This window comes from Etheostoma cragini, chromosome 20, assembly GCF_013103735.1.
Source record: "Etheostoma cragini isolate CJK2018 chromosome 20, CSU_Ecrag_1.0, whole genome shotgun sequence".
NCBI lineage: Eukaryota > Metazoa > Chordata > Actinopteri > Perciformes > Percidae > Etheostoma > Etheostoma cragini.
The window spans coordinates 9,870,689-9,893,583 of NC_048426.1; the positions used below are offsets into that span (position 1 = coordinate 9,870,689).

Genomic DNA, 22,895 nt, shown 5'->3' on the forward strand with positions numbered 1-22,895 from the left:
CTGCAGGTAAAGCAGGAGCAACATCAACATGTATTTGATATATTTGTTTCCTTCAGCCATTACTGTATCTTCTTTTTTGTGATATGGCAACTCATTTAGCAAAATTTCAGCTACATTTTTCCAGTTTTTGGCGTTTCCAGTCTAGTTTTTATGTGCAAATTAAAAAACAACAAGTGGCTGAAAACCTATCTGATGACTTGTATTGGCATATAGTATCAGTCATATTGACATAACTTTAAGTACAATTACAGAGCAAGTTTAAGGTGACGGAAAGTTTTCAAACATATCCACTGTTTCATTTTCTTCAAATTTTTTTGTTGTATTGCTGTTGTCGTTAATACATTGGTCTCCTCCTTCAGAGGCTCAGTTTAGTTGTTGGACTGGGATGCAGAGCAGGAATGCACACATAAGGTAAGGACAAGGATAAATGCAGACAGCACAATGAAAAGCACAAAAACAAAGAGGAGACAGCCATGCATGATCTGTTGTGTCTGGCTGTGTCTGGCTGATCAGGCGACACAGACAGCTGCACAGCGATTCCGGTCCTGTACCTTCACAAAGGTGCATCAGTGAAAATAAAAAAATAAAAAATAATACATTGTGCCAGCACGCATAATTATTTGGTGTTAATTGCGAATTGTTGTCTAATTTTATTTAGATATTTCCTTTTTGTTTGTTTGTCGATATAAAAATATGCATTACTGATGATGTATAGTGGTACAAAGTGCTAGCATGAGAATTTTTTGTACACAAGATGTTTTTAATTTTTTGCATTTTTTTAAATTCTAGTTTTTCTTATTGGGGGTTGAGGTGGATGTGACTGCAGTCTCATTGTGTTTCTGCTTCCAATTACATGTGGGGAAAAAAGCTTAATCTCACCCTTGTTTGGCAAACTGTACTGAGACATGGCTGCAACTATTTGACTACATAACTGCTTTATTTTATTCAAATCTTTTTTTTAAAGAAAGATTTTGGCATTTGTGCCATTTCAGTTTTTTAGCTGACCTTCTAACACGTCCAGACTAAGCCACTGATAATTAACATATCAAAAAGGTAGTGCCACCAAAACAAATCTGAAAGAGAAATTAAAAAACACGCCCTGGAAGTCAAAGTATTCAATTCAATAGATTGGGAATTAAAGAGAAGAGGCAAGGCATCATTTTCCAGGCTCTGCATAGAGAGGAGATCTTGAGGCAGTCTGGGATGACCAACTGCTCAGCATGGAGGACCGGGGGAGGCAAGTGGGGAAATGTGACAGGAAACACTTGTCTCACATCCGTGACCATCAGAACAGCCTTTTTGAAGCCCCTGGACAGTACAGATAAAATTCAGTGTGACTCTTTCATCTAGGTCACTGTGGGGAATGTAGAGGGTCAGAAATTGACCACTATCTGCTGGTTGGACAGGGCAGTGCAGGTCTGGACAAGGACCTGTGCGTCTGACTCAGTCTTTTTCCCAGCCTCCAAATATGCATTTTTTATAGTAAACATGACCTAACTGCCTCACCCTCCTCACCCCTTCCCTCTGCAGCAACAGTCCATCCCTGCAACACTCTCCGGTTGATGGGCGTGATCCTGCATGTGGTGAGTGAGGAGAGCAAGGACATCATGTGGTTCTCTCCTGTGTAACACACACACACCAAATACACACATTTAGTACACACCGACCCCATTACCCACCGCCACCACCTCCACATCTGCCCCACATGACCCTTCATGCTCTCCTGAGTTGTAGCAGAACGCCCCTACACATCAGCGGGCTTCTGATTGACAGGCCGTGAAGATACACCAACATGGTCTCCATTTAGCTCAAGTGCCACACCACCATCACCTCAGAAACCCCCACCCGCCCTCCTCTCCATGTCCCAGGAGAAAACACACTTGAGCCAAAGTGTTTCAGAGCAGGATGTTTCCCGGGGAGAAAAGGTTTCGTCTCGGGTCAGCGTGCACTGCTGGGATGGAGGGGCAGTGAGAAATGGAAACAAGGCATGTTGTTGAATTGGATGTTTGAAGGAGCGAACCAGGGCATGGGTAGGGTGGCAGGAAAGTGTGTCTGTGTGCGTGTGTGTGTGTGTGTGTGTGTGGGTGTGTGTTTAGAAGGAGCTGGATGTGGAAGTTGGGTAGTGGGGCAGCGGGGTACCTAGGGGTTAGAGAGTTTGGAGACGTGAGGTGGTGGAGGGGGTGCTGAGGGTGTTTAGTCCTAAGAGGAAACATTAGCAAAGCGAGGAGGAAAAGCTGCCAAATTAACTTCTCACCCTTTCAATCACACCCCTGAGAGTTCCTGTCCCATTTTACTTCGGCCGATCTGGCTCCACTTTTTGAATGAAGGAGTTGTTCCTTTTTCCTCCTGCCCCCGTAGAGAAACATTGCACCCTCAAACCAACCCGAGCGCAACCTCATGACCCTCTACACCCTTCCCCGTGCATCTTGTCCCCCCCCCCCATTGCACCCTCGTTTCACCCATCGGACAAAGCGGACTACAAGCAATAGTTCCGCAGTCAATCAGCTTGCAGGACCTCCCTCTGCCTCCACTCCTGATTCTGTAAGCAGGGGAAGGGCTTTAAACACACCTGTCCAAAATAACAGTAATGTGTCAGAAATCAAACTCATACCTTGTTAAATACTCCCACTCTCAAACACTGGCCAACAGACTGAATTGAACCCCAGAGACAAGAGAAAGTCGCTCAATGTGTCAAATCTTTCCAGAGAGGAAAAAAAAAACGGCATTGATGTGAGTTTAAAAGATCAACAGAGGAGTTGGAGCAGATGGTCTTTCGTGCCTGGTGCTTTTGTAAAGCCATCCATGTGCCTTCAGATCAACCCGCTCCAGCCCGAGCAGCATGGTCTGGAGTGTGGTAATACAGTTCAGACCTCTCTCCTCCTCTCTGTCGTTCACTCCCGCCCTCCCTGACATTCCTACACAGAGGTCTAATTTGTTTGTATTTGTGCATTTTTTTCAGCTTTCTCTTTTGCCTGCTTTCTTTTCTCGCTCCCTCTCTATCATGTACCAGATGAGGTGGTTGGTTCCTCCTCTTTAGGTCCCTTCAATTTAAAATAGATGATTAGAGTCATTCTGCAAGACAAATGTAACTTTTCTGGACGCTCTAAATCTGTTTAGGCACATTTAATAGTGTCAATTATTGTGGGGCCAGACGGGGGACTCGGGCCTTTCTGTAGTCAGGGCCCTTAATAACATTGGTTACAATGAGAAGCAGATGCTGACCCGCTTGGTCCCTTTGAAAAAAGACATTTGAGTAGCTCTGCTTCTAATTTATGAGCCCCCCTCCACATCTGGAATTCTTTATAATTAAAACGTAAACCCCAAAGTTCTACTTCCACCTGTCAAATGTTGAGAAGATGAACATAGTAATGGGCTTCTCCTGCATTGGTGGAGAGATGAAGAGACTGGTTTAGCTTGTTCTTTTATTAAGGGAGGGAAACGGGGCAATAGGGGGGTGCAAAGAGTTTCTTTTGTGATTGTTTACTTCATGGCAAGGTCTGGTGCATTAAATGATTACAATCTCTGCAAGTTTAACCTTAGACACTACTGTAACGCTATTGATGGTTAGTGTTAACTATTAACTTGTCGTTATTACTACATGTGCGGCATGGAAAGAGTAAGAGCACGGACTGTTTAATTTGGTCCACTTTTTAAATGACACTTCTTCCAGCATAGAACAACTCAAGACTCATAACAAAACATTCTTCATCATCTCATCATCACATCCCTCCGCCAAGCTGTTACTGAATTACAGGCAGAATACAGAATGTTAGATAATTCCCTTGTAAACTCAAGGAACAGGTTACACTATGAAGCTACAATTAATGGAAATGTGTGACTTATTTCAGTAACTCCAAAAAAGATCTGTTAAGTAAATACTGGGATTCACAAAATAAATCTCATCTTCCTCTACAAAAACGTAGTTAGCATATTAAAATCACACTTTGGTTGGGTCAATTATAGGGAACAAAAACAAGAAGAAATGTGCCATTTTTTCCTTTGAAGTTTTTTTTCTCTCTTAAGAATCAGGTTCAAAGTGAAGAGAGACAAAAGCATTACGGCGAGACGGAAACAAAGATTTCTGCTCTCACACTTGACCAGGAAGCATCACGTTCAAGCTTAATAGACTTCCTTTCCATGTATTAGCAAGTAATGAAAGCAAAGAAATGGATTTGCCATGGCTGGTGAATAACAAAATTGTGCATAATAGGGTTTGTTCCAACAGATCAATAGGACCTACATGTGTGAGTGCTGAGTGTGTGTTCATGTGTACGTGCCTGTGGAGGTGTGCGAGCGCAAAGCCTCTCAGACTTAAAGCTGCCTTCATTAAATCGAATTAAGATCTTGCACCCAGCAGATTAATTTTCTTTGTCTTTTTTCTTCTCCTTTCTTCCTCTCCTTCCTCCTCCTCACACCCTCCAGCCAAGACAAAAGCAGCTGTGAGAGGGGCCGTCGAGCTTGTGGAGGTTGGAGAGTGCAGCTCGTGCAGTTAATCCTGCTATATGGCCATGAGGACAGCATTCCTTACATTTTCTTTGCCATTACCAGATCACCATAATTAAGTTTTCAGTGTTAATGGGACAACCAGGCCCAAACAGAGAGCTGATCTGCACCAGATTCCTGTGGCTACCGCTGGAAATGAGGAGGGGGTCCCACATGCTGAGTACAGCAGAAAAGGGCTGTCTGGGAATCTACTCCCAAATGTACACCTGCAACACCTGCAATAAGACTCATGGACATCAGAGCCTACATGGATGCACACATGCTAGACTACATGAAATCACAGCCATAGTTTTAATTCCCAAAGTGAATGTCAGCATCCTGTAGATATTATGCTCCTCTTGGGGTCCTCGCAACTCTTCCTCATCACTCTCCCGTGGACAACTGCCCTCTGTTGCTACTGTCAACTCACACTGTCGGCTGTGATGAAGGGAGGCAACAGTGTCTGCAGGCGTGAGGCCGTTAAAACCAGACCAAAGTAGTTCCCAATAACAACATAAAATGCAAAGCCTCGAAGTAGATGGAGGTGGGTGTTTTTTTTTTTTTAAAGGGAGGAGGTTATGCTGTTGTCCTAGAGGGAGAGAAATGAGCACAGTGTGTGACACGTTTGGGGACAGAGCGGACCAGCAGGGAGGAGAAAATGAGCTAAACAAGGTAGATGGAGATTAAGAGGGCAGACTGTGAGTTGTGCACAAGAAAAAAGGGGGGAAACTGGCAGAAAAGGAGGGGGAATAAAGTAGGGTGAGCTCCTACGCAGGAAGGTAGAGGGAGCGAGAGAGAGGAGGGCCTCTTTGTGGATCATTGACAGATAATGGGCTCATTAGGCCAAATGTAGCTTAAAAAGGCTGTGGCTCTCTAAACAAACAGAACAGGCGCTGAGGAGATGGACTTAAGGGCCTGACATGGAGAGAGATATAATGAGGCCCTCCGCCCCTGTCCTGCGGAGCAAAGGGAAGCCTACCAACTGGCTGCCCGCACTAATTCCCCAACGATCAGCCAACCTGCTTCAACCCCAGTTGCACTCAGCTTCCCCGCAAATGAACCTCCTCTGATTGTCCATGCCTCAATTTGTTTTTCTTTTGTCTTATTTATGACCATTTCGGTATGTTGACAGATGTGTTTTTTTAAATATGCAAACATATATTTTGGACAAAGAAGGGCAGCATCTGCTGTGTTTCAGAGTGTATGAGTACAGACTTTTCCAAAAACCTGAAAACATTAGTGTGGATGCATGTTGTTTTGACATATGAATGCTATTTTGGTGCCTACATAATGTGGACTAATTCATAATCTCACAAATACAAACAATTCTCCACTCCTATTGCTCCACTTTTGTGGCCTGGCCCACACTTTAGCCACCCAGGTCTCACTCACTGCAAGCAAGTCTGTTTGTTGACGAGGGGGAAATACTAACTTTGACTCATGCATTAGATTGCTTCTACTTCACAAAACACCTGGAGTTATTTATTTTCCATCACCTTATAAAAAGCATACGACATAGTGCTTTATTATTCACTCATTAGGCTAAGCAATCCAGTACTCTCCCCGAGGAGCAATATTGCAAAGAAAAACCCTCAACTGGTGCAAATAAAATGTTACTGAGAAGGCAGAAGAAATGTGAGCTGCAGTGTTAAATGCTTGTGGTAAAAGGATGCTGTTCCAAAAAAGACGTTTGTGGGAAACTTGAATTCCTATTAAGCAATAGGGAAACGAGTAGCAATGCCAGAAGAGGAAAGGCCTTCAATTGTGTTCACTCAGATGCCACTTACAGTAAAGAACCATCTCTATACTGAAATTGCTTTGGTGAATAACAAATTCCTTTTGAGGTCCAAATTGATATTGTATGACACCGCATGCGATTGAAGTGCTCCACTGTAGCATACTATTAGGTACCATGGCTGTAAGCAATAACAGAGCAGTTTGCCTTGAACTCCTTTGTAATCAACTCAGAGAAACGTTAACACAGAGCATGGCCATCCGACCATTGAAACTGCCACAAGATTTATAGTGAGAAGAAGTAAAGAGGCTGCTGTCTCCAGGAAACTAAAATATCTTCCTCTCCTCTCCCATTACAGAATGTTTGCCTTTGTTTCCCTTTATTAATACCAATATATTACACTGGGGGAAAGCAGGAGAGCATTACTTGGAAGGACAGGATAAAAAATGGAGGTATTGTAAAGGAGGCCGGGGCAGTTTCTGTTCATCTCCAGCTGCTTCCCTGCTCATCTGAGAACTAACATGAAACACACTCACGCTACGTCCTCCTTTCACACACATCTGACATCCATTAAGAATACTGATGGAGGACCAAGCCTCCGAGGGGACTTGCGGTCCCATCTCTCAGCTCCTCTCCTAGAAAAGAAAGAAAGGGAAGGGGGAGGAAGAAAGAGATTGAAAAAAAAGGAACATTTCTGAAAACTAGATATTGGACCAAACTTTTTCTGCTCTACATTGGCACCCAACCACTTCAACATATGAACATTTTTTCACCAAGCTAATATAAAACAACATGTACAGTTGGGAGGTGGGTACATTTTTTGCATGATTCACAAGTGAGATTGCTCCTTCTTTCTCATAATACCATAGTCCAATCAATTCAACAACACATAGCTAAATATTCACTACACAGGGAAAAACAGGAAAGGTAGTGAAAAATAAATATGAACAGATGGAGCACTGGAACAGTAACATAAAATGATCACAGAGTTTTGTGGTATGTCTCTCTACTTTACCAACCACACTCACATGGAGGCCCTATTCTACATAAGAGTATTTAAGAGAATTTCACAATAAACTGAATAGAAATAAAAGGCACTGACATCACTCAGAACAAATAGACAGACTAGTAGACAAAAAATAATATATATACCGTAGCAAGAAAAAGATGATAAATAATATATATATATATATATATTTGTCTTGCCATGGTTACCACAGCAACAGTTTTGCAGAGTCTGGATTGTACCCCGTCTTTAAAGGTTCCCGGGCCATTCTGTAAAAACATTCCAAGCTGTCTGTGGGATATGTCTATTCCCTGGGAGCTTTTCCCTACTCAGATAATTCAACCCTGACAGTGTGAAACATCATCTGAAAACACTGAGGATCGGCCCAACACATGTAGGTCTCCGTGTAGGGCCACAGAGGTCCTAAGGGCAGAACACTCACCTTGTAAATGACAGACGGATCTAAAAGAGAAAGTGTTCTCACGGACAACGTTTTAGACACCACCTTTTTGCGTATGTAGGGATTGTCAGCCTTCCTGGAAGAAAGGCTAAAAGCCAATTATTCTGAAAGCAGTGCAACACAGACTTTAATGCAAGTACACACAGTGACAACCAAGATTTGTCTGTTAAATTAACTTAATTAACTTAATTAAATTAAAACTGGTCAATGGATAAACAACTATGGTTCTGTTCAATTACAACCAAACCCATATGCCAGCATCTCTAAAGCTCACTCAATAACATGTTATGTCTTGTATCTTCATCCATTCAAAACTGACCTGAAGAAAGTTCTGCCTTTTCTTCAGACATATTCATGCTAGCTGTTCTCCCCTGTTTCCAATCTTTATGCTATGCTAACAGACTGCTGTCTGTGGCCTTATCTTAATGGACGTACTGTAATAATAATAATAATAATGTCTACTTTATTCATTATTAATCCCACAAGGGGAAATTACAATTTACACTCTGGTGTTATTACACACAGGCCCAATTTACACACACATGGACATATACACTAAATAGAGAGATGTCAGAGTGAGGGGGCTGCCCATGGAAAGGCGCCTCAAGCCTTGCTCAAGAGCACCTTGGCAGCGCACAGGAGGTGAACTGGCACATCTCCAGCTACCAGTCCACCGTCAAACTTTGGTTAGTACTCGGTGGTACTTTCCACGTGGACTTGAACCAACAACCCTCCAGTTCCCAACCCAACTCCCTACGGACTGCCACTCTTGTAGGCCTATGAGAGTGACATCAACCTGCTCAATTAACTGTCAGCTAGAAGGCAAATCAGCATGTTTTCTAGAATGTCAATCTAGTCCTTTAAGAAGTCCCTTATGGATAGAGAACAAGTTTAGCTGAAAAGAAAACATGAAGACATGACGTGCTACATAACAAGTGTGTAGATTGAAGAGGCTAACATTGGTGGAAAATGAGCTGCAGAAGATGTTTGTCTAAACAAGGTAACACTAGCTCCCTGTTTAATGTGTACAGAGCTGAGTGAGAGGAACATCGCCCTGCTGTCTACTCCACTTGTTTACTTCAGCATGTTGCCCCATCGGGCCACCCCACATAGACCCCCACACACATCGACCCACAGCCCGCACAGACAAACAAAGGGATAGAGAGAAGGATAGTGTGAAAGAAAGGAAAGACACACCTCATTAATCTTCCTGGCACTTTCCACTCCACGGCTGTCTGTTTCACCAGCAAGTTTACTTTCACGTGGAGGTGAAAGAGACTGATACTTATGTGGCTGCCTTAAGATGCAAAATGTTCAACGTCACCCACAAGTAATAATTTACACCGATTGTAATTTAAACACCGTTCAATTTTCTTTCTTTTTTTACTTTGTCCTTCCTCCCTGCATTGCTCATTTATGGAATTCCCAATATGTGTTTGCAGAAATATTTTTTTCTACTGGCTGGCATGTTTAGAAGTGGGGCTAGTATATAATGATTACATACAGCACATCAAAAACTACTGTACAGTTGTTGAGTTTTTTTCTGATAAGTTTTGTGGTCTAAATATGGCCCTCCTGAAGTGCTCCGTCTCACTCGCGCCAAGTCATTTTACTCAAGTGAAAGACTTCTGTCTGTAGACACAAACCAGGCAGGCCAACATGTCTACCTTATTAAACAGTGTGGCATGTCTGTTTGTACTATTAAAGCGGACAAAAACAAATGTTTCAAGGAAGCAGTGGTCTGGTGGTGCATTTAAAGAAGTGTCTGACATTTCCGGATATATATCGCTTTCTTGCAGAGGGTTAGACAAGAATATCGCTGTGACTCCCCTGAGACTTGTCCTCACTCTGAGGTTTCCAGGCAGCCAACTGAAACTCCAGGAAGTCACTGTTCCTGGCCAAGAAATAGTCTGGAACATAACTCCACATAAAACCGCAACTTGTTACTTGCACACTTTGTTTCTGTAATGGATTGAACGAAGAAGATACAGCGTGTTTGTAAGTGAGTTTAAGAGGTGGAGAAAGGTAAGTGGAAAGTGGTTGAGCTAGGCTAGCGGGTTTCCAGTCTTTAAGCTAAGCTAAGCTAACAGTCTTCTGGTCCTAGCTTCAAATTAAATGCATATGTTTGAGAGTGGTATCGATCTTCTTTTGTTATTCGTTTAAATCTCAACACAAAAGCAAATGTGTGTATATCCCAAAATGTTGCACTAGTCCTTTAACCTTGGTTGTACAGTAGGCAACTTTTACCTGCTTAAGTATTTATTTGTATGGTATTTTTTCAAGTCAAACAACAAAAGAGACAGCACCACAGACCAATAACAAATAATAGACTTTTTAGGAAGCCTCACCCATGAGAACACATTGTAATTAAAATACCACCACATATAAAGGTGTATTATTCTTGACAAGCTCAACACAGGGACAGTAGTCAGGCCGCCCATCCCCGGCCAGGCTCCAGTGTGGAGGGATATCAGACTTGTGAATTGTAGCTGGGAGTCTGAATGACAATGGGTCTGGGAGCCCTGAAGGAGATCGTTATGAGCAGTGGGACCAGGTAACGGCTGCCGTGAGCTGGAGTCAACAGCTCCAATCACCCACCTGGAACCTGGAGCCCAGACAGCTGGGGGGGAGGTGGAGCCGCTGGCCTGACCCCGGCTGCAGGCTGCAGGGTCAGAGGAGCCCCAGCCCAGACGGATCAACCAGGACTGTGATGTCTCTCTGCTTTATGTCCCGCCTTGTTGGTGACCTGCACGTGCACAACTTCCATTATATTTACCCAAAACCAGCCTTGTTAAATTTCCCTTTACTCTCATCCACTACCAGCTCCTCCTATTCAGGAGCATTTTGACCACACCCAGCTATCCCCACCTAAAGAACTGCTTTGCTCCAGCTTAATCACCTCTGTATGTGGGTGGAGGCGTGTGAGGGCTTTTGGGGGGTGGAGGTGAAAACCAAACATTACATCATGTATTTACTTTTCCAGGGTTGCTAGCAAGTGACATGGAGAGTGGAGCTAGGGGTGAAAGGTGAAGGATTCAGAAGTAAATGAGTCATGACCAAAACCAAAGCATTGGATTCGGAGGACAAGGTTGCTTGAACACCAAAAGGTGCGCAACAACTCCACAACGACACCAACATATCTGTGGTTGGGGGGTAAAATGTTCACACATACACCTGGGGTTCGTGTGATTGCTACGGACACATTTCTAACCTAATCCTCAGAGGATTCCCAGATGTACACGTCTTGAACATTACACCATAATGTTTCCCAGAATACAGAGTAAGCACTTTGAGATTATTTGCTATTAATGAAAACAATTAGGGGCTCAGGCTTTTGGTAGCCTGCCAACTACTGTTTCAACATTTTTCCTTCCTTGTAAGTGGAATTTGAACTTTCTAAATTGCTTCCCTTTACTAACAATGCCGTAAACACCCTCCAATCCCCTCTCAAACATCTGCCCATTGTCAACATCACCTCAGTAACTGCTGGTGACATGTGCCACAAATCGACCTATGTAGTGCGTCCAACCACCCAACCATAACCCGGTGGTGCAGCTCAGAGAGACCAAACAGGCCCAGTAAAGTCAATCAGCAGACTGTTCCATTTAACGTGGGTGTGGGATTTTTTCATTTCATTCGAGGGATCCTTCATTCTGAGAAAACATGCAGCTAAGAGAGGGTGAAACAGAGGTAAAAAAAAAAAGAAATATATAGGAGGTGAGAAGAAAAAGGAAATAAAAAAAATCAGTATAAGGGTGGATGGACTTCCACTTATTCATCTCCCATGTCCCAGCAACCTTTGTCTGTCTGTTGGAGCGGCAATGGCCCGCGCGGAGACATCAAGCACATTCCAAGAGTTGGCCCAATTACGGGCAGATGAGGGGCAGTTCTCTTTGTTTAAGAACAAAGTCAGAAGTGACACAACTGGTCTTTAAAGGGAGCTCTCACAGCCGTGGCTGAGGAGAGGGGGGCCCAGTGGATGGGGGAGGTGACCAGCTGGTTATAAATATCTATTTGGTCAGTTACTGGAAGGAAAATTTGTAGTTTGTTTGTCATCCACTCATCCAGGTGGTGGGCCTGGTGGTTGCAAAACATCAGAGCAGAAAAAGGTTGGGGGTGGGGGGGGGGGTGGGGACCTGTTTTAGGTTGACTGCCAGAGATGAGGAATTTGACAAATTTGTATATGAAAGCCACATGTCATTCTCTAGTGTAAACCTGCAGTGAGAGAAAGCTCTTGCCGAGATCTTATTGCATTTTTAACCTAGCAGTTATTCTGGCCATACAGATTAAACATTGCTGCAATGTGAATTAGTCTTGCACTCATAATTACGCAATGGTGGAGCATTACACAATGACTTTCATCTGGAAAATACCAATATGAGAAGGTTCTTGTTGAGTTGACTGGGATTACAGAACATTCTTGATTGACCAATTTATCAAGAAAAAACAAGTGTTCCTAGAATTTTGGCCTCAAGCAGTTTCGTTCTACTGTCGAAACTATCAAATGCAATTATAAGCCTGTGTGGGCTATGGATTGTGAATAATTGTTGGGGTGGACTGAAACTGTCCTGCTTTTAATCCATCTTTTAACTATCAAACGTTCACCTCCAATAGGCTAGTTATTAGTCGGATTTAATGGTTTCCAAAGATGACAAGGGCAGACAAACTACCACGGAAGCATTTTAAACCACAAGCAGAATAACCCACTTCTCAGACGTCCATCCATAATTCCATTACTGTTTCATACTATCCTCATTTTTGCAAAACACAGAGCTACAGTTGCTGCTTCAACATTGTACGACTGCCCTACAAAGTCCAAAGCTCCCTCGGAAGTTGTTTCTTATTGTGAAGTACAACATTCGTTCATTTTCAAGCCTGCAGGGTGTGTGAATTTGAGACTAAAAAGCCTGATCTTGGGTGGAGAAACTTTAATAATGCACATTGTGCAAGTGGTTGTTGATGGTCAGAAGCATGGAGTATTGGACTGCAGAGGGGCGGGGGCAAGTTTAAAGTTTAATTCCCACTCTGCAGTAAATTAGAACACAGCAGGGTAATTTCTGTTTATCCCAAATACAGCTGCCTAGGCCTCCTATTCCTCCTCGGGATCACCTGGACCAGCAGTACACACACATATTGCTCTACACAAAACACACATTATGCAAAAACATGAACTTGCATAAACAAACAAACCAGCACATGGATATGCATGCATAGGCACACACAAACTCACACAGTACTCATGCACTCAGACACAGAGATGTAAACACACTGGTTGCACCAGAACAGACACTTCACAGATAGATTGTGAAGTTCAATGACATCAGTGGCTTGTGGGTTGAACTTAAACTGAGAGGCAATTACTTTGTGGCTACTTGCTTCTTCATAATAGGGGATGGCTGAATATATCTAGATCGTGTCCTAACATAGTCCATAGGAGGGGAATTTGTTGTGAGACTGTCAGAAAGAAGATTGTTTGCTGTTGCAAAGTTTACAGTTATGTTGTACGGGAGTGTTCCTGTTATTTTTTCCACCTCTGTCACTATGTCATCTCAGTGGTTTGTAGCTTAATAGTGTTTTTGGACAGGGAACTTTTTTTTAATCCTTCCAAAAGTGGCATGCGAGCTGGGATGTTGCTTTAATATTAGTGTGTATTTGCTTCCCTCAAGTGGAAGGTGAAGTCATTGCAAACGATTGGATTGAGGCTGATGACGTTTAACAGAGACCTAGTTCCAAACCGGCTCTGCCATCAACGGTTGTTTGTCTCCATCTAGTGTAGAATAAGGTTTAATGCATTTTATGAACTGGGCAGATATCGTCATGTTCGCGCAGTTTCTACGTGCGCGTTCACGATTGAATCCTGTGATCTATGCGTCAGCTGTCAAGCCATACACAGCATACTACAGTACTGTCTCGCATGATTTGTTTGGACAACGAATGAATCTGAAATTCCACAGAGACCTGAACACACGACAAAGTATGGTGACTGCAATATTACGCCTATCAAGCTGGACTAAAGCGACTCCGTGACAGGAAAGTGGTTTTAGAAAGGTTTATATTAGTTAAGAAGAATAGGATAAAAGGGTTGAACAGGCTTTCCGGTTGCTAACGTACGTTGCAGACTAGCGGTAATGCTAATAAGCTAGCCTCGGAGTTCTATATCCAGCTTCATTAGCCTAGCTGGTTAGCTAGCAAGCTAACAAGCCGATGTAGCAATAGCTGCGGAGTGTTTAAGGAAAGATGGTGGGAGCTTGTCTGGAGGTCTTTAATTTAGTTGAAATGTTCATTTTAACACTGACCAATATGACATTGTGTGAAGTAATAGTGAGAGCTCTGTTAATGTGAAAGTGGCAGATGAGGAGGTTACGTTAGTGAGGTTGGGTTGCTCAGGTAGTTATGAGCAGTTTCAACAATTTAACATCTAACGTTACATTTGGCTCTTCTGTGAGCACCGACTGTAAAGGCGCACCGGTCAGCGACGCTATCAACAACAACAATAACAACAAGGAGTGGGATTTGGGGAGCGATGTGTTTTCGTACTGTCACGAGATGAGTCCCATGGATGACACGATGCAGGCAGGGATGTCCTCGGTCCAGTCGGGACTGGACGGACACCTGCCGCTTCTACACGCCGGACACCACAGCACACAGGACGGGTTGTTGTTTGACCTGGGTTCCCCGACCGCCTTCCTCGACAGCAGCTCTCTGGAGTACAGCGACAACGATGGAAACAACGCGGGTCCGTTGTTCGAGAAGAGAAAGAGGTCGCGGTCCAACAGCTCCAGAAACCGCCTCAACGAGGTGGTCACTGAGCTCGGTGCCGAGGAGGTGCGGTGGTTTTACAAGGAAGACAAGAAAAATTGGAAGGCCTTTGTCGGGCATGATTCACTTAATATTGAACGTATGTTTCGGAAATACTGTGAGCTGAACCCTGGTGCAGCAGGCTCCCAGGTCGGAGAGGAAGAGTGCGGTAATACCGGCGCGGAGACTAGAGGACTGAACGGTGCAGTCCCGGTCGAGACGAGGACCAGCAGTGTGCACGGAGGCCCGGGGTCCCTGGACACATCCACCGTGTCCTCGGAGGAGAGGGACCCTAACACAATTGAAATCAACGTTGAGCCAGTTTGTGTCCGAGGAGGGCTTTATGAGGTGGATATTAAAGAGAAAGAATGCAATCCTGTTTACTGGAAGCGTGAGTATCATGAAAATCATCCCTGATCAAAGTCTATAAAATCGCATGTTTTGCACCAGTCACACATTGTGCAGTTCACTTGGTTGCAGGTGTGTGCTGAGTGCATTTCCATAGGCACTAATTCCTTTTGTGTACCTATACCTCATATATATATTCTATATTCTTCAGTATAATGGCTGACAGCATGCATATTAATGACCCACAAACACTCAGGAGCCCAGTGCTTATTATTATTGCAACATTCATCCCTTCTCCCTTAAAAGACACACTCTAGCATTTGATTATCTATTCCGTTTAGTTACTTGCTGACTCCTACATTGTTTTGCAGTTCTTTCATTGGCTAAGTCATTACTTAGCCTTGTCTTTCGGGAAGATTTGAACAACCCAGGAAGTCCTTCTATTGGACTCAGCTGATCTGTGCTAACTAATTCATATTTCCAGGAAAGGAAGAGAAGTAGTTATTTGCCTCAAAGGATGCAAGTCCCTCTGTAGCGAGCTCAAACGCTGGCTGTGTCTTTTTAGCTTTGCCTGTATCACTGCAAACACACTATCATGTTAACATTTAAGACCCGATACACTACATTTGAGATGGGATGAGGGCTGGGCGATATAGAGAAAATCAAATATCACAATATTCTTGACAAAAACCACAGTGTCGATATTGCGACAATATTCTATGATTGACAATTGGTGCTTTAACAAAATGTTATTTACACAATGAGTTTCACTTTACTGTAATGCAGCCTGTAAAACTAGATAAAGACAACACTAATCATTTTACGATAGTAGGATATACCCAAAATGTAAGAGGCTATCTACTCTGATATCGCGATATCGATACAACATCGATACATTGCCCAGCCCTAGATGGGATACTAATGCAAGAGTAGATTTTTTTTTAAACATATCAGTTAGGAAGAAAGTGGCAAGTTAATGCAAGGGGAGACGTGGAGTGGAGTGGAGGCGATGTTGATATACTGTAATCCAAAAAGTAAATTTTTTATGACAAAAAGAATTAAGGCTGGGAAAGGTGGAATAGCTTTATGTTGTAACCAGTTGGAAAGGTCACTTAACACTTCATGGGAACTTGAAACATCATGTTATGTAATCGCACAGACTAATCGTCTCGGACCAGACATGAACCACCTTAAGAAATGAGTGAATAGTATCTACTGTTAGCCTCTATCAGTGTGTCTATCTTAGCCATGTGTCGTGGCGGGCCTCTCTGACTGTAGAGTATGCTGATGTGTACAGAGGAGTAGTCCTCTGTACAGCACTCTGTAAAGAAAGGGCCCTGTCTTTTGCAAAGTATGCCTACATTTAGAACTGCCTTTACAGTCTTAGTCACCATCAGAGAATCAGTTAACAATGTCACTCAAGAATGTAATCAAAACTGGCCTCGCCACTGAGACTTGGCCCTCCTGGATTTGCCAGACTTGTTGAGGTATATGGGAATCATTTTATGTCATCCAAAACAGACTGTGAAAGGCAAAGCGATCTACTCCGTTTCTGAAAAAGGGACTATTGTAAAACATTTAATCCAGCATTGTTTACTTCCATGTTTCTAGCACTTCCCTGCCTTTGTTGGCACATTGCAGGCTGCATGTCTTGGCACACTGCCACCACCTTTAGATAAGGGAAATATTGTAAAACCTTTTGCAAGATTGTGCACCGCATCACCTGTGCCAACACTAGTAGAAAAACGGGCATCACCATTAGTAAATCACAATGTAAAATTATTTAATTTAGGTAAATGTTCCACCTCAGGCTACATAGGCTCCTGGCTCCAAATCTAAATCCATGCTGTTTTTACTGTTTTACAGAACAAGACCATATCCCAGTCATGAGAGGCCAGTGGTTTATTGATGGCACCTGGCTCCCGTTAGAGGAAGAAGAAAGTGACCTCATCGAACACGAGCACCTGAACCATTTCTTCGGGCAGCAAATGCAGGACACCTTCGAGACGGATTTGGTGGTCCGGACCGTCGATTGCAAAGATGGTGAGAGAACGGGAAGGGGAAGGGTACAAGAATAAGGATAGGTTTGTGTGATTTTTGCAATGTGTGGTAAAAGCACCTAAATCAAGACAGCTACAAGATCCTTTAAACAACACAGCACTGAAACACCCATCCTGGTAACTTAAGTCTGAATTATAAACCACATTTGAGAGTGAATTTCGTGATAGAGTCAGAGTGTGGTTTGGGGATAGGAACATAAGGCCAAAACACATTATCGCTCACTCCCCAGTACTTTACTGCTGCATTAACCAAGCCTGCAGTATTCTTTTATCACAGGCAATATTTCGTAAAAGAACACCTATATTTATAGTGCTGTGTTAGGGCAGTGAATAGATAAAATGCTCTCAGGCGTTAATGGTAATACATTCTAGTAAAAGGTAAAGTCATCATTTTATCAATAAAACCAGAAGAAAAAAAAAACTGTGAGTCATCAATAGTGAATTATGTGTCTGGCTGCTGTGGTATCAAAACACATTCCAGAGAAATGAATGGAGCAGGTGCTTCCATTCATGTGAGGGAAGGTTTTGTCATGTCATCCTCCTCCTAATGTACAGCAGGTGCAGCTTGTACATTCAGGCACAGCCTCCCTTGCTCGGGCGAAAATGTAGCAGGCATAAGATGTGAAAGGCAATAAGAAAGAGGTCCTTTGATTCAGCAATCTCCTTAAGGCAGTCAGATCTGCAGGACCTTCACTGGTGATGAATGCGTGGGTGTGTGAATGTGGCAGATAACTAGAGAGAAGCACGGAGAAAAAGATGCAGCAAACTTTGAAAAAATCTTAAGTCTGCATCATAAAAACTGGGCCGATATTTTGCGAGAGACATCAAAGCATCACAAAGATAACGTTAAATCCTCAGCCTGAATCAATTTAAAGCAGTTTATCATCAAATTACCCTTATTTCCTGTAAACCTGATTGAATATATTTGAATAATAACTGCATAATGACACTGAAATTGCTCTTACTCATACAAAGCCTCTTTTTTTTGCTTGTCTTGAGTTGAGCACACTGCACTGTTGCAGACCTGTCAGGATACGGTCACTTCCCCCTACTTAGAATAAATTAAGGCCTATAAATAAAGACATCGAGCAAGTGACTGCAGTAGGTCGGTCAGCCTCCCTTGCATAGTCCCTCTCTGTGTCATGTATTCATGGCTGTTGACGTGGTAGCTTTGCTTTGAATAAAAACTGGAAGGTCACTACTGGTTCACAAACATTTGTGTACATGTACACATGGATACTTATAGATCTGTACGTGGAAGCATGCCGATAAACAGTCACCGAGGACAAAGGGTCTGACTATGAGAGATTATCTGCAAGCCAGGTGTGTGGAATAAAGGGGAAGGGCACACAAATTGATTGTGTGACACATAGTGGCCCCCCCATTGCAAAACATACAGATCATATGACCTTAGCTTGTCCAGTGGGTGAACTACTACAAGGGTGGATAGTACAGTATTATTCTACTCACTGTATCAGGTAGTGAGAAATAAGTAAATACATCATGCTGTACGTATCCCAAAGCCTGCTGTATTTAACACGCTCTTATAATTTTCTGTAATGCATGGGGCTCAAAATGGTGAGCATCTGTTCGAAACCCTCCTGCTGCTCCCTTTGTTGGCAGCTTGTTTTCCAGCTCTATATTTAGCAGTGTGAAAGAAAAGTGAGCGATAGATCCTGTTAATTCACCTTGTTTTGGCCGTTATTGCAGGGAGCCTTGACAGTAGAGTATTTCATCTTGGAGCTAATAATCTGAAGCACTTGGAGCCATAAGCGGGCTACCTTGCCGTGTATTACAATTGATAAATGGACCATCAAGCCAGCGAGTTGCACTCTGACATTACTGCAGAACATAAAATTTCCCTTGCAGCCTCTTTTCCTTCCTTTCTACTTGTGTCTGAGTAGCTAGCTGCATCTAAAGGCTACTAAAGCAGTATTTAAGCATGCCAGTGTGCTATGCAGGCATTGCATCATAATGTGGACAGGACTTCTGCTAGTGCCTCCAAAAGGTGCATCAATGTCCCGGTCCACCATGATACAAATGTAATGTACTGCTTACTCAATGAATTTTAAAGGAGGAAGGCAGCATCAGAAGCAAAAGTGCTTAAAGGGACGGATCGGAGTAATTTCACCCTAGGGTCCTATGCACCATGACCTTGAGCCAAACAATTTAGACACTTAATGATTAATTAAGATAGTGTCTCTAAACTTACCACAACTTTATAACTTGTATCCTGCTAGTTGTACTACAGCACATACTTAACAAAAAAAAAGTTAAATTATTAAATATTTTTGTTGTATCTTTTTTTGGTGTTGTAGTTTGTATACGGCCCCTAAGCACTCGTCTTACTGCTTAATTTATGAGATACACACTCGGTTCCATTAGTGCCTGCACTAAGGTATTCAGCTGATAGCGCTAACTTGATCAATGTTATACCAAAGGAAAAAAGCTTCTGGTGGGGGGTTTGGCTCGAGGTCAGGGTGCAAAGGACCCTTAGGTGAAATTACTCCACACCATCCCTTTTAATCAGTATATTCTACTAAAGAAAGATCAATAGTCACTGTTTCTTTATTTACACATCAGAACAAATAAGGATTGATTCCATGGCTTTTGTGATCATTAACGAAAAGTCAAATCATCAAAAATAGCTTTAATGTCTGATCAACAGTTTAATAGTATTTAGGCTACGTGTGTAGATGATTTACATTTTCTTCACAAATGTATCATCCCATATTAATGTTTACATTACTGTTACTTTCTTGAAAGAGTTACCGTTGCCATTTGAGTCCAGAGGGGAGTTGAAGTGACAGGAAGTGGCCACGAGGGCATTCCAGTTGATGGATTTCTTTTCCTCTAATGTTTTGCAGCGGCATTTCTTCTCAGCCTAATGGTGCCAATAATGGTTTCCAAGCCTGGAAAAAAAATAAGAATGAGATAAAAACAACAACAATTCATTAGAATAGGATCTCATCCATTTATTTTTTAAGTTTATCCAATATGTGTGTATATGGGTGTAGAGCAAGAAGCCTGTGCTGGAAACTATATGCTCTGCCAGGCATCAAAGGAAAATTAAGGCAAGGCCCACACATTTGTTTGGTTACACTGCATATTCAGCTGCATGTTTATTTAACCAGCACATGAAGCTGGGAACACACTGCATGATTGATGACTGACAACAACAACAAAATAGGAAATTGCTCATCTATTAACAGCTCTTGGGATAAAAAAAAAAAACCGTTTTATCTATTTATGTCTTGTCATAAATCTGTCAGACATCTTGTTGTCACTTGTGCTTAAGATATTAAATATGTTTGTGTAAGTTATCAGGTGTCAACAGTCTTTTACTTTAATCACTCTAAGATTGCATAAAGGTGCCTTTAAAGTCATGTAGTGTGATCTAAACCCCAAGAATGATCATACACTGCAAACTATCACACTAGTGAGTTGTTCTTCATTAGATCCATTAGGAGATATTCCAGTCATGAGAGAAACACCTAGCTTTTATGTGGATGGATCCATCAGGGCTGTAATGCCCAAATGTACTTTGCGGATGGCTTTTACAGCAATCAAACTTCCTGTGCACTCAGCAGGTCACTTCTCCTCATCAGCCATTCACCTCTGCTGAGGGAGACACTGCTGACATTTGCAAGTCTGATGTCTGTGTTATCACGGGATGAAGGATTTAGTCAGATGTGAGTCTTCTAGACTTTGCTGATTTGGTTAACAAATGCTGAGGAGGCTGTTTGAATGTCACATCAGGACATCCCATTACAACCAAATCAGTGATTTAATGGACACAGAGCTGCTGTCAATTAGATTTAGATTTTAACTGGTGAGAACTCTACTAATTATTTCACTACAACACATTGTTACCGATATCTATGAGACATTATACATAACTTCTCTTTCTCCGTCCATAAGTTGGACATTATTTGATCCAGCAAACAGCTGCATGATTAATTTTGTGTTAATATTCAGTCATTGGTATTTATGGAAAGTGTCTGCATTGTAAAGGCCTAACTCTTATACCAGTGCCTATATTTCAGACCCCAGGTTCTGTACTGGAACACTGTACATGTTTTTACATTCCATTATTAAGCTTTAATTAATAAGTTTTCAAAGAAAATGACAAAAAAAACACGTTTATTTATGTGTCTCCAAAAAGGCTTCACTCTGTTTGTTGTCAGTGTTTTTTTCCTCTATTAGTGGAATTCAACATCAGTCCCTAAAACATTTCTAATATACAAAATATAAATTTAAGGGGTAGTTTTTTTGTTTGACTTCTTTGCAAATTGTCTTGTAATCTTTAAAAATCTGTGGCTGTTTTACCACCTGTTTATTGTGTTCTCCTTATTTTAATCATGCATTGGGTGGAAAAGGAACTTACCAGCTACTATATTGTAGTATTTAACAAGCAAAATGTTTTCCAGTGATACTGTATTTTTAAAATATTTTCTTTATAGAAGAGTTGCAATGTATTACACATTTACTCAAGTTTTTTTGTAGAAATGGTCTTTACAGTGAATACAGTAGATGTCTGTAATGATTGTAAAACTGATGCTACCTCAGTCATTTTAGGCAAATGTCAAGCAGCGCTGCATTCTGATGCTGGTTATTTTCATGGTACCAACCTGTCAGTAACCAGTACAGGCTCAGTGTCCAGGGCCTTGAAGTGGTAACCTGATAGCAGCGCTACTTGATACATTGGCCTGTTCAAGAGTGATGACAGTAGCCTGTGTGACTGACACCAGGGCAATAGACGTTACTCACTCTCTCTTGGTTGTTAGTTCTCTCCTACCTGCCCCCTTTCTACCTCCCTTTTCTGTTCAAATGGAGTGGATATCAGACGAGTGCTAAAACTACATGTCACAAGCGCAAACGCTGCCAAGGTACTGTAAAATACCAAGTTCTTTTTTTAAATATATATATATATATATATATATATATATATATATATATATATATATATATATATATATATATATATATATATATATATATATATATATCTCTGCTGTATTAGATCTGCTAGCTTGTGTATTCTTTCCTAGTAGATCCTTGGTCCTTATGGAACTATATTTTACTTTCTGTTGTGGTTCAGACTGCTGTTAAATTTAATATTTAGAACTAGACCTAGGCTCAGTTAAAAATGGTTACATTGAAGCCTTAACTGGGTCTAGGTGCTAGAACCTCTCCCTTTGTGCTGTGACCCAGAGTTTGGTACTACTACTACTGCTGTTGCTGCTTTTTGAGGAAACCTTGTATCTGTCGCTAATCTCCTTGCTGGGATAGTGAGTAGACAACATGCTTTACTCAACTAGGGCAAGACCCCTTAAACCAGTGGATGTAAAATAAGAAAGCTGGTCCTCAAAAAGACACCCTTCTTTACCCCTTCTATACCTCTCCAGCCATGTCTCCCACTTTCTGTCCCATTACTCTCTTTTTCTCATCCCTTCTGGCAGTGTGAACATCATTAATGAACCACAGCTCTAAGAGCAATGAACAAAGCTTTCTGTTGTGGGCCGAACACAAGTGATGAGCTGAACAGCGGAGCCATTGTAGCCCTTTCTATAGCCCCCCCTAACATGTGTAGAGTCTCCCTCTTAGAGGTCTATCCCTGTTCTAGTTCTGGGTGTAATGACCCTCATCTAAAATCCTGAACAGAGAGGTCTTGGGGTTTGTGTCTTAATGTTATAGTCACTCCAAACTACCGCTGACCTCAACAGAGCCCTGTGATTTCCCTGCAGTACAACCCATCTATGTTGGGAATATTGCAGTACTGAAAGCAGTACAGTTTCTTACTAACATTAAATGACTATTGCACTAATATTCTGCCTTGACCCATTCTACAAAAGGTGGGAAAACCTCATGAAGGGAATGTAGCTGATGTATGTCATGCCACAGTCAAGAAAATTACACTGACACAAATGTCCTTGTCCCAGACAATGAACATAGCACAGTGTAGATTAGTTAGAGGAGCCCCACCCAACACTGTACTTCCTGCAT

At 42.2% G+C, this 22,895-nt stretch overlaps 1 protein-coding gene and 1 long non-coding RNA gene across 3 annotated transcripts in view; one reads left to right on the forward strand and one right to left on the reverse strand.

Moving 5' to 3' along the window:
* Positions 1-13,546: 13,546 nt before the first annotated feature.
* Positions 13,547-22,895, forward strand: part of ddhd1a (DDHD domain containing 1a) — a 23,994-nt gene continuing 14,645 nt past the window's right edge. The window contains exons 1-3 of one of the 2 annotated variants that reach the window (XM_034858014.1): positions 13,547-14,872; positions 16,696-16,872; positions 21,677-21,778. In XM_034858014.1, coding sequence (XP_034713905.1) covers positions 14,077-14,872; positions 16,696-16,872; positions 21,677-21,778 — 1,075 coding nt within the window. In that variant the 5' untranslated portion in view covers positions 13,547-14,076. The remainder of the gene's footprint in view (positions 14,873-16,695; positions 16,873-21,676; positions 21,779-22,895) is intronic. The other variant, XM_034858015.1, reaches the window with a different exon arrangement.
* The window catches only part of LOC117935663, a 10,500-nt gene continuing 6,667 nt past the window's right edge, over positions 19,063-22,895 (reverse strand). The window contains exon 3 of the long non-coding RNA XR_004654802.1: positions 19,063-19,240. This is a non-coding gene — a long non-coding RNA (uncharacterized LOC117935663). The remainder of the gene's footprint in view (positions 19,241-22,895) is intronic.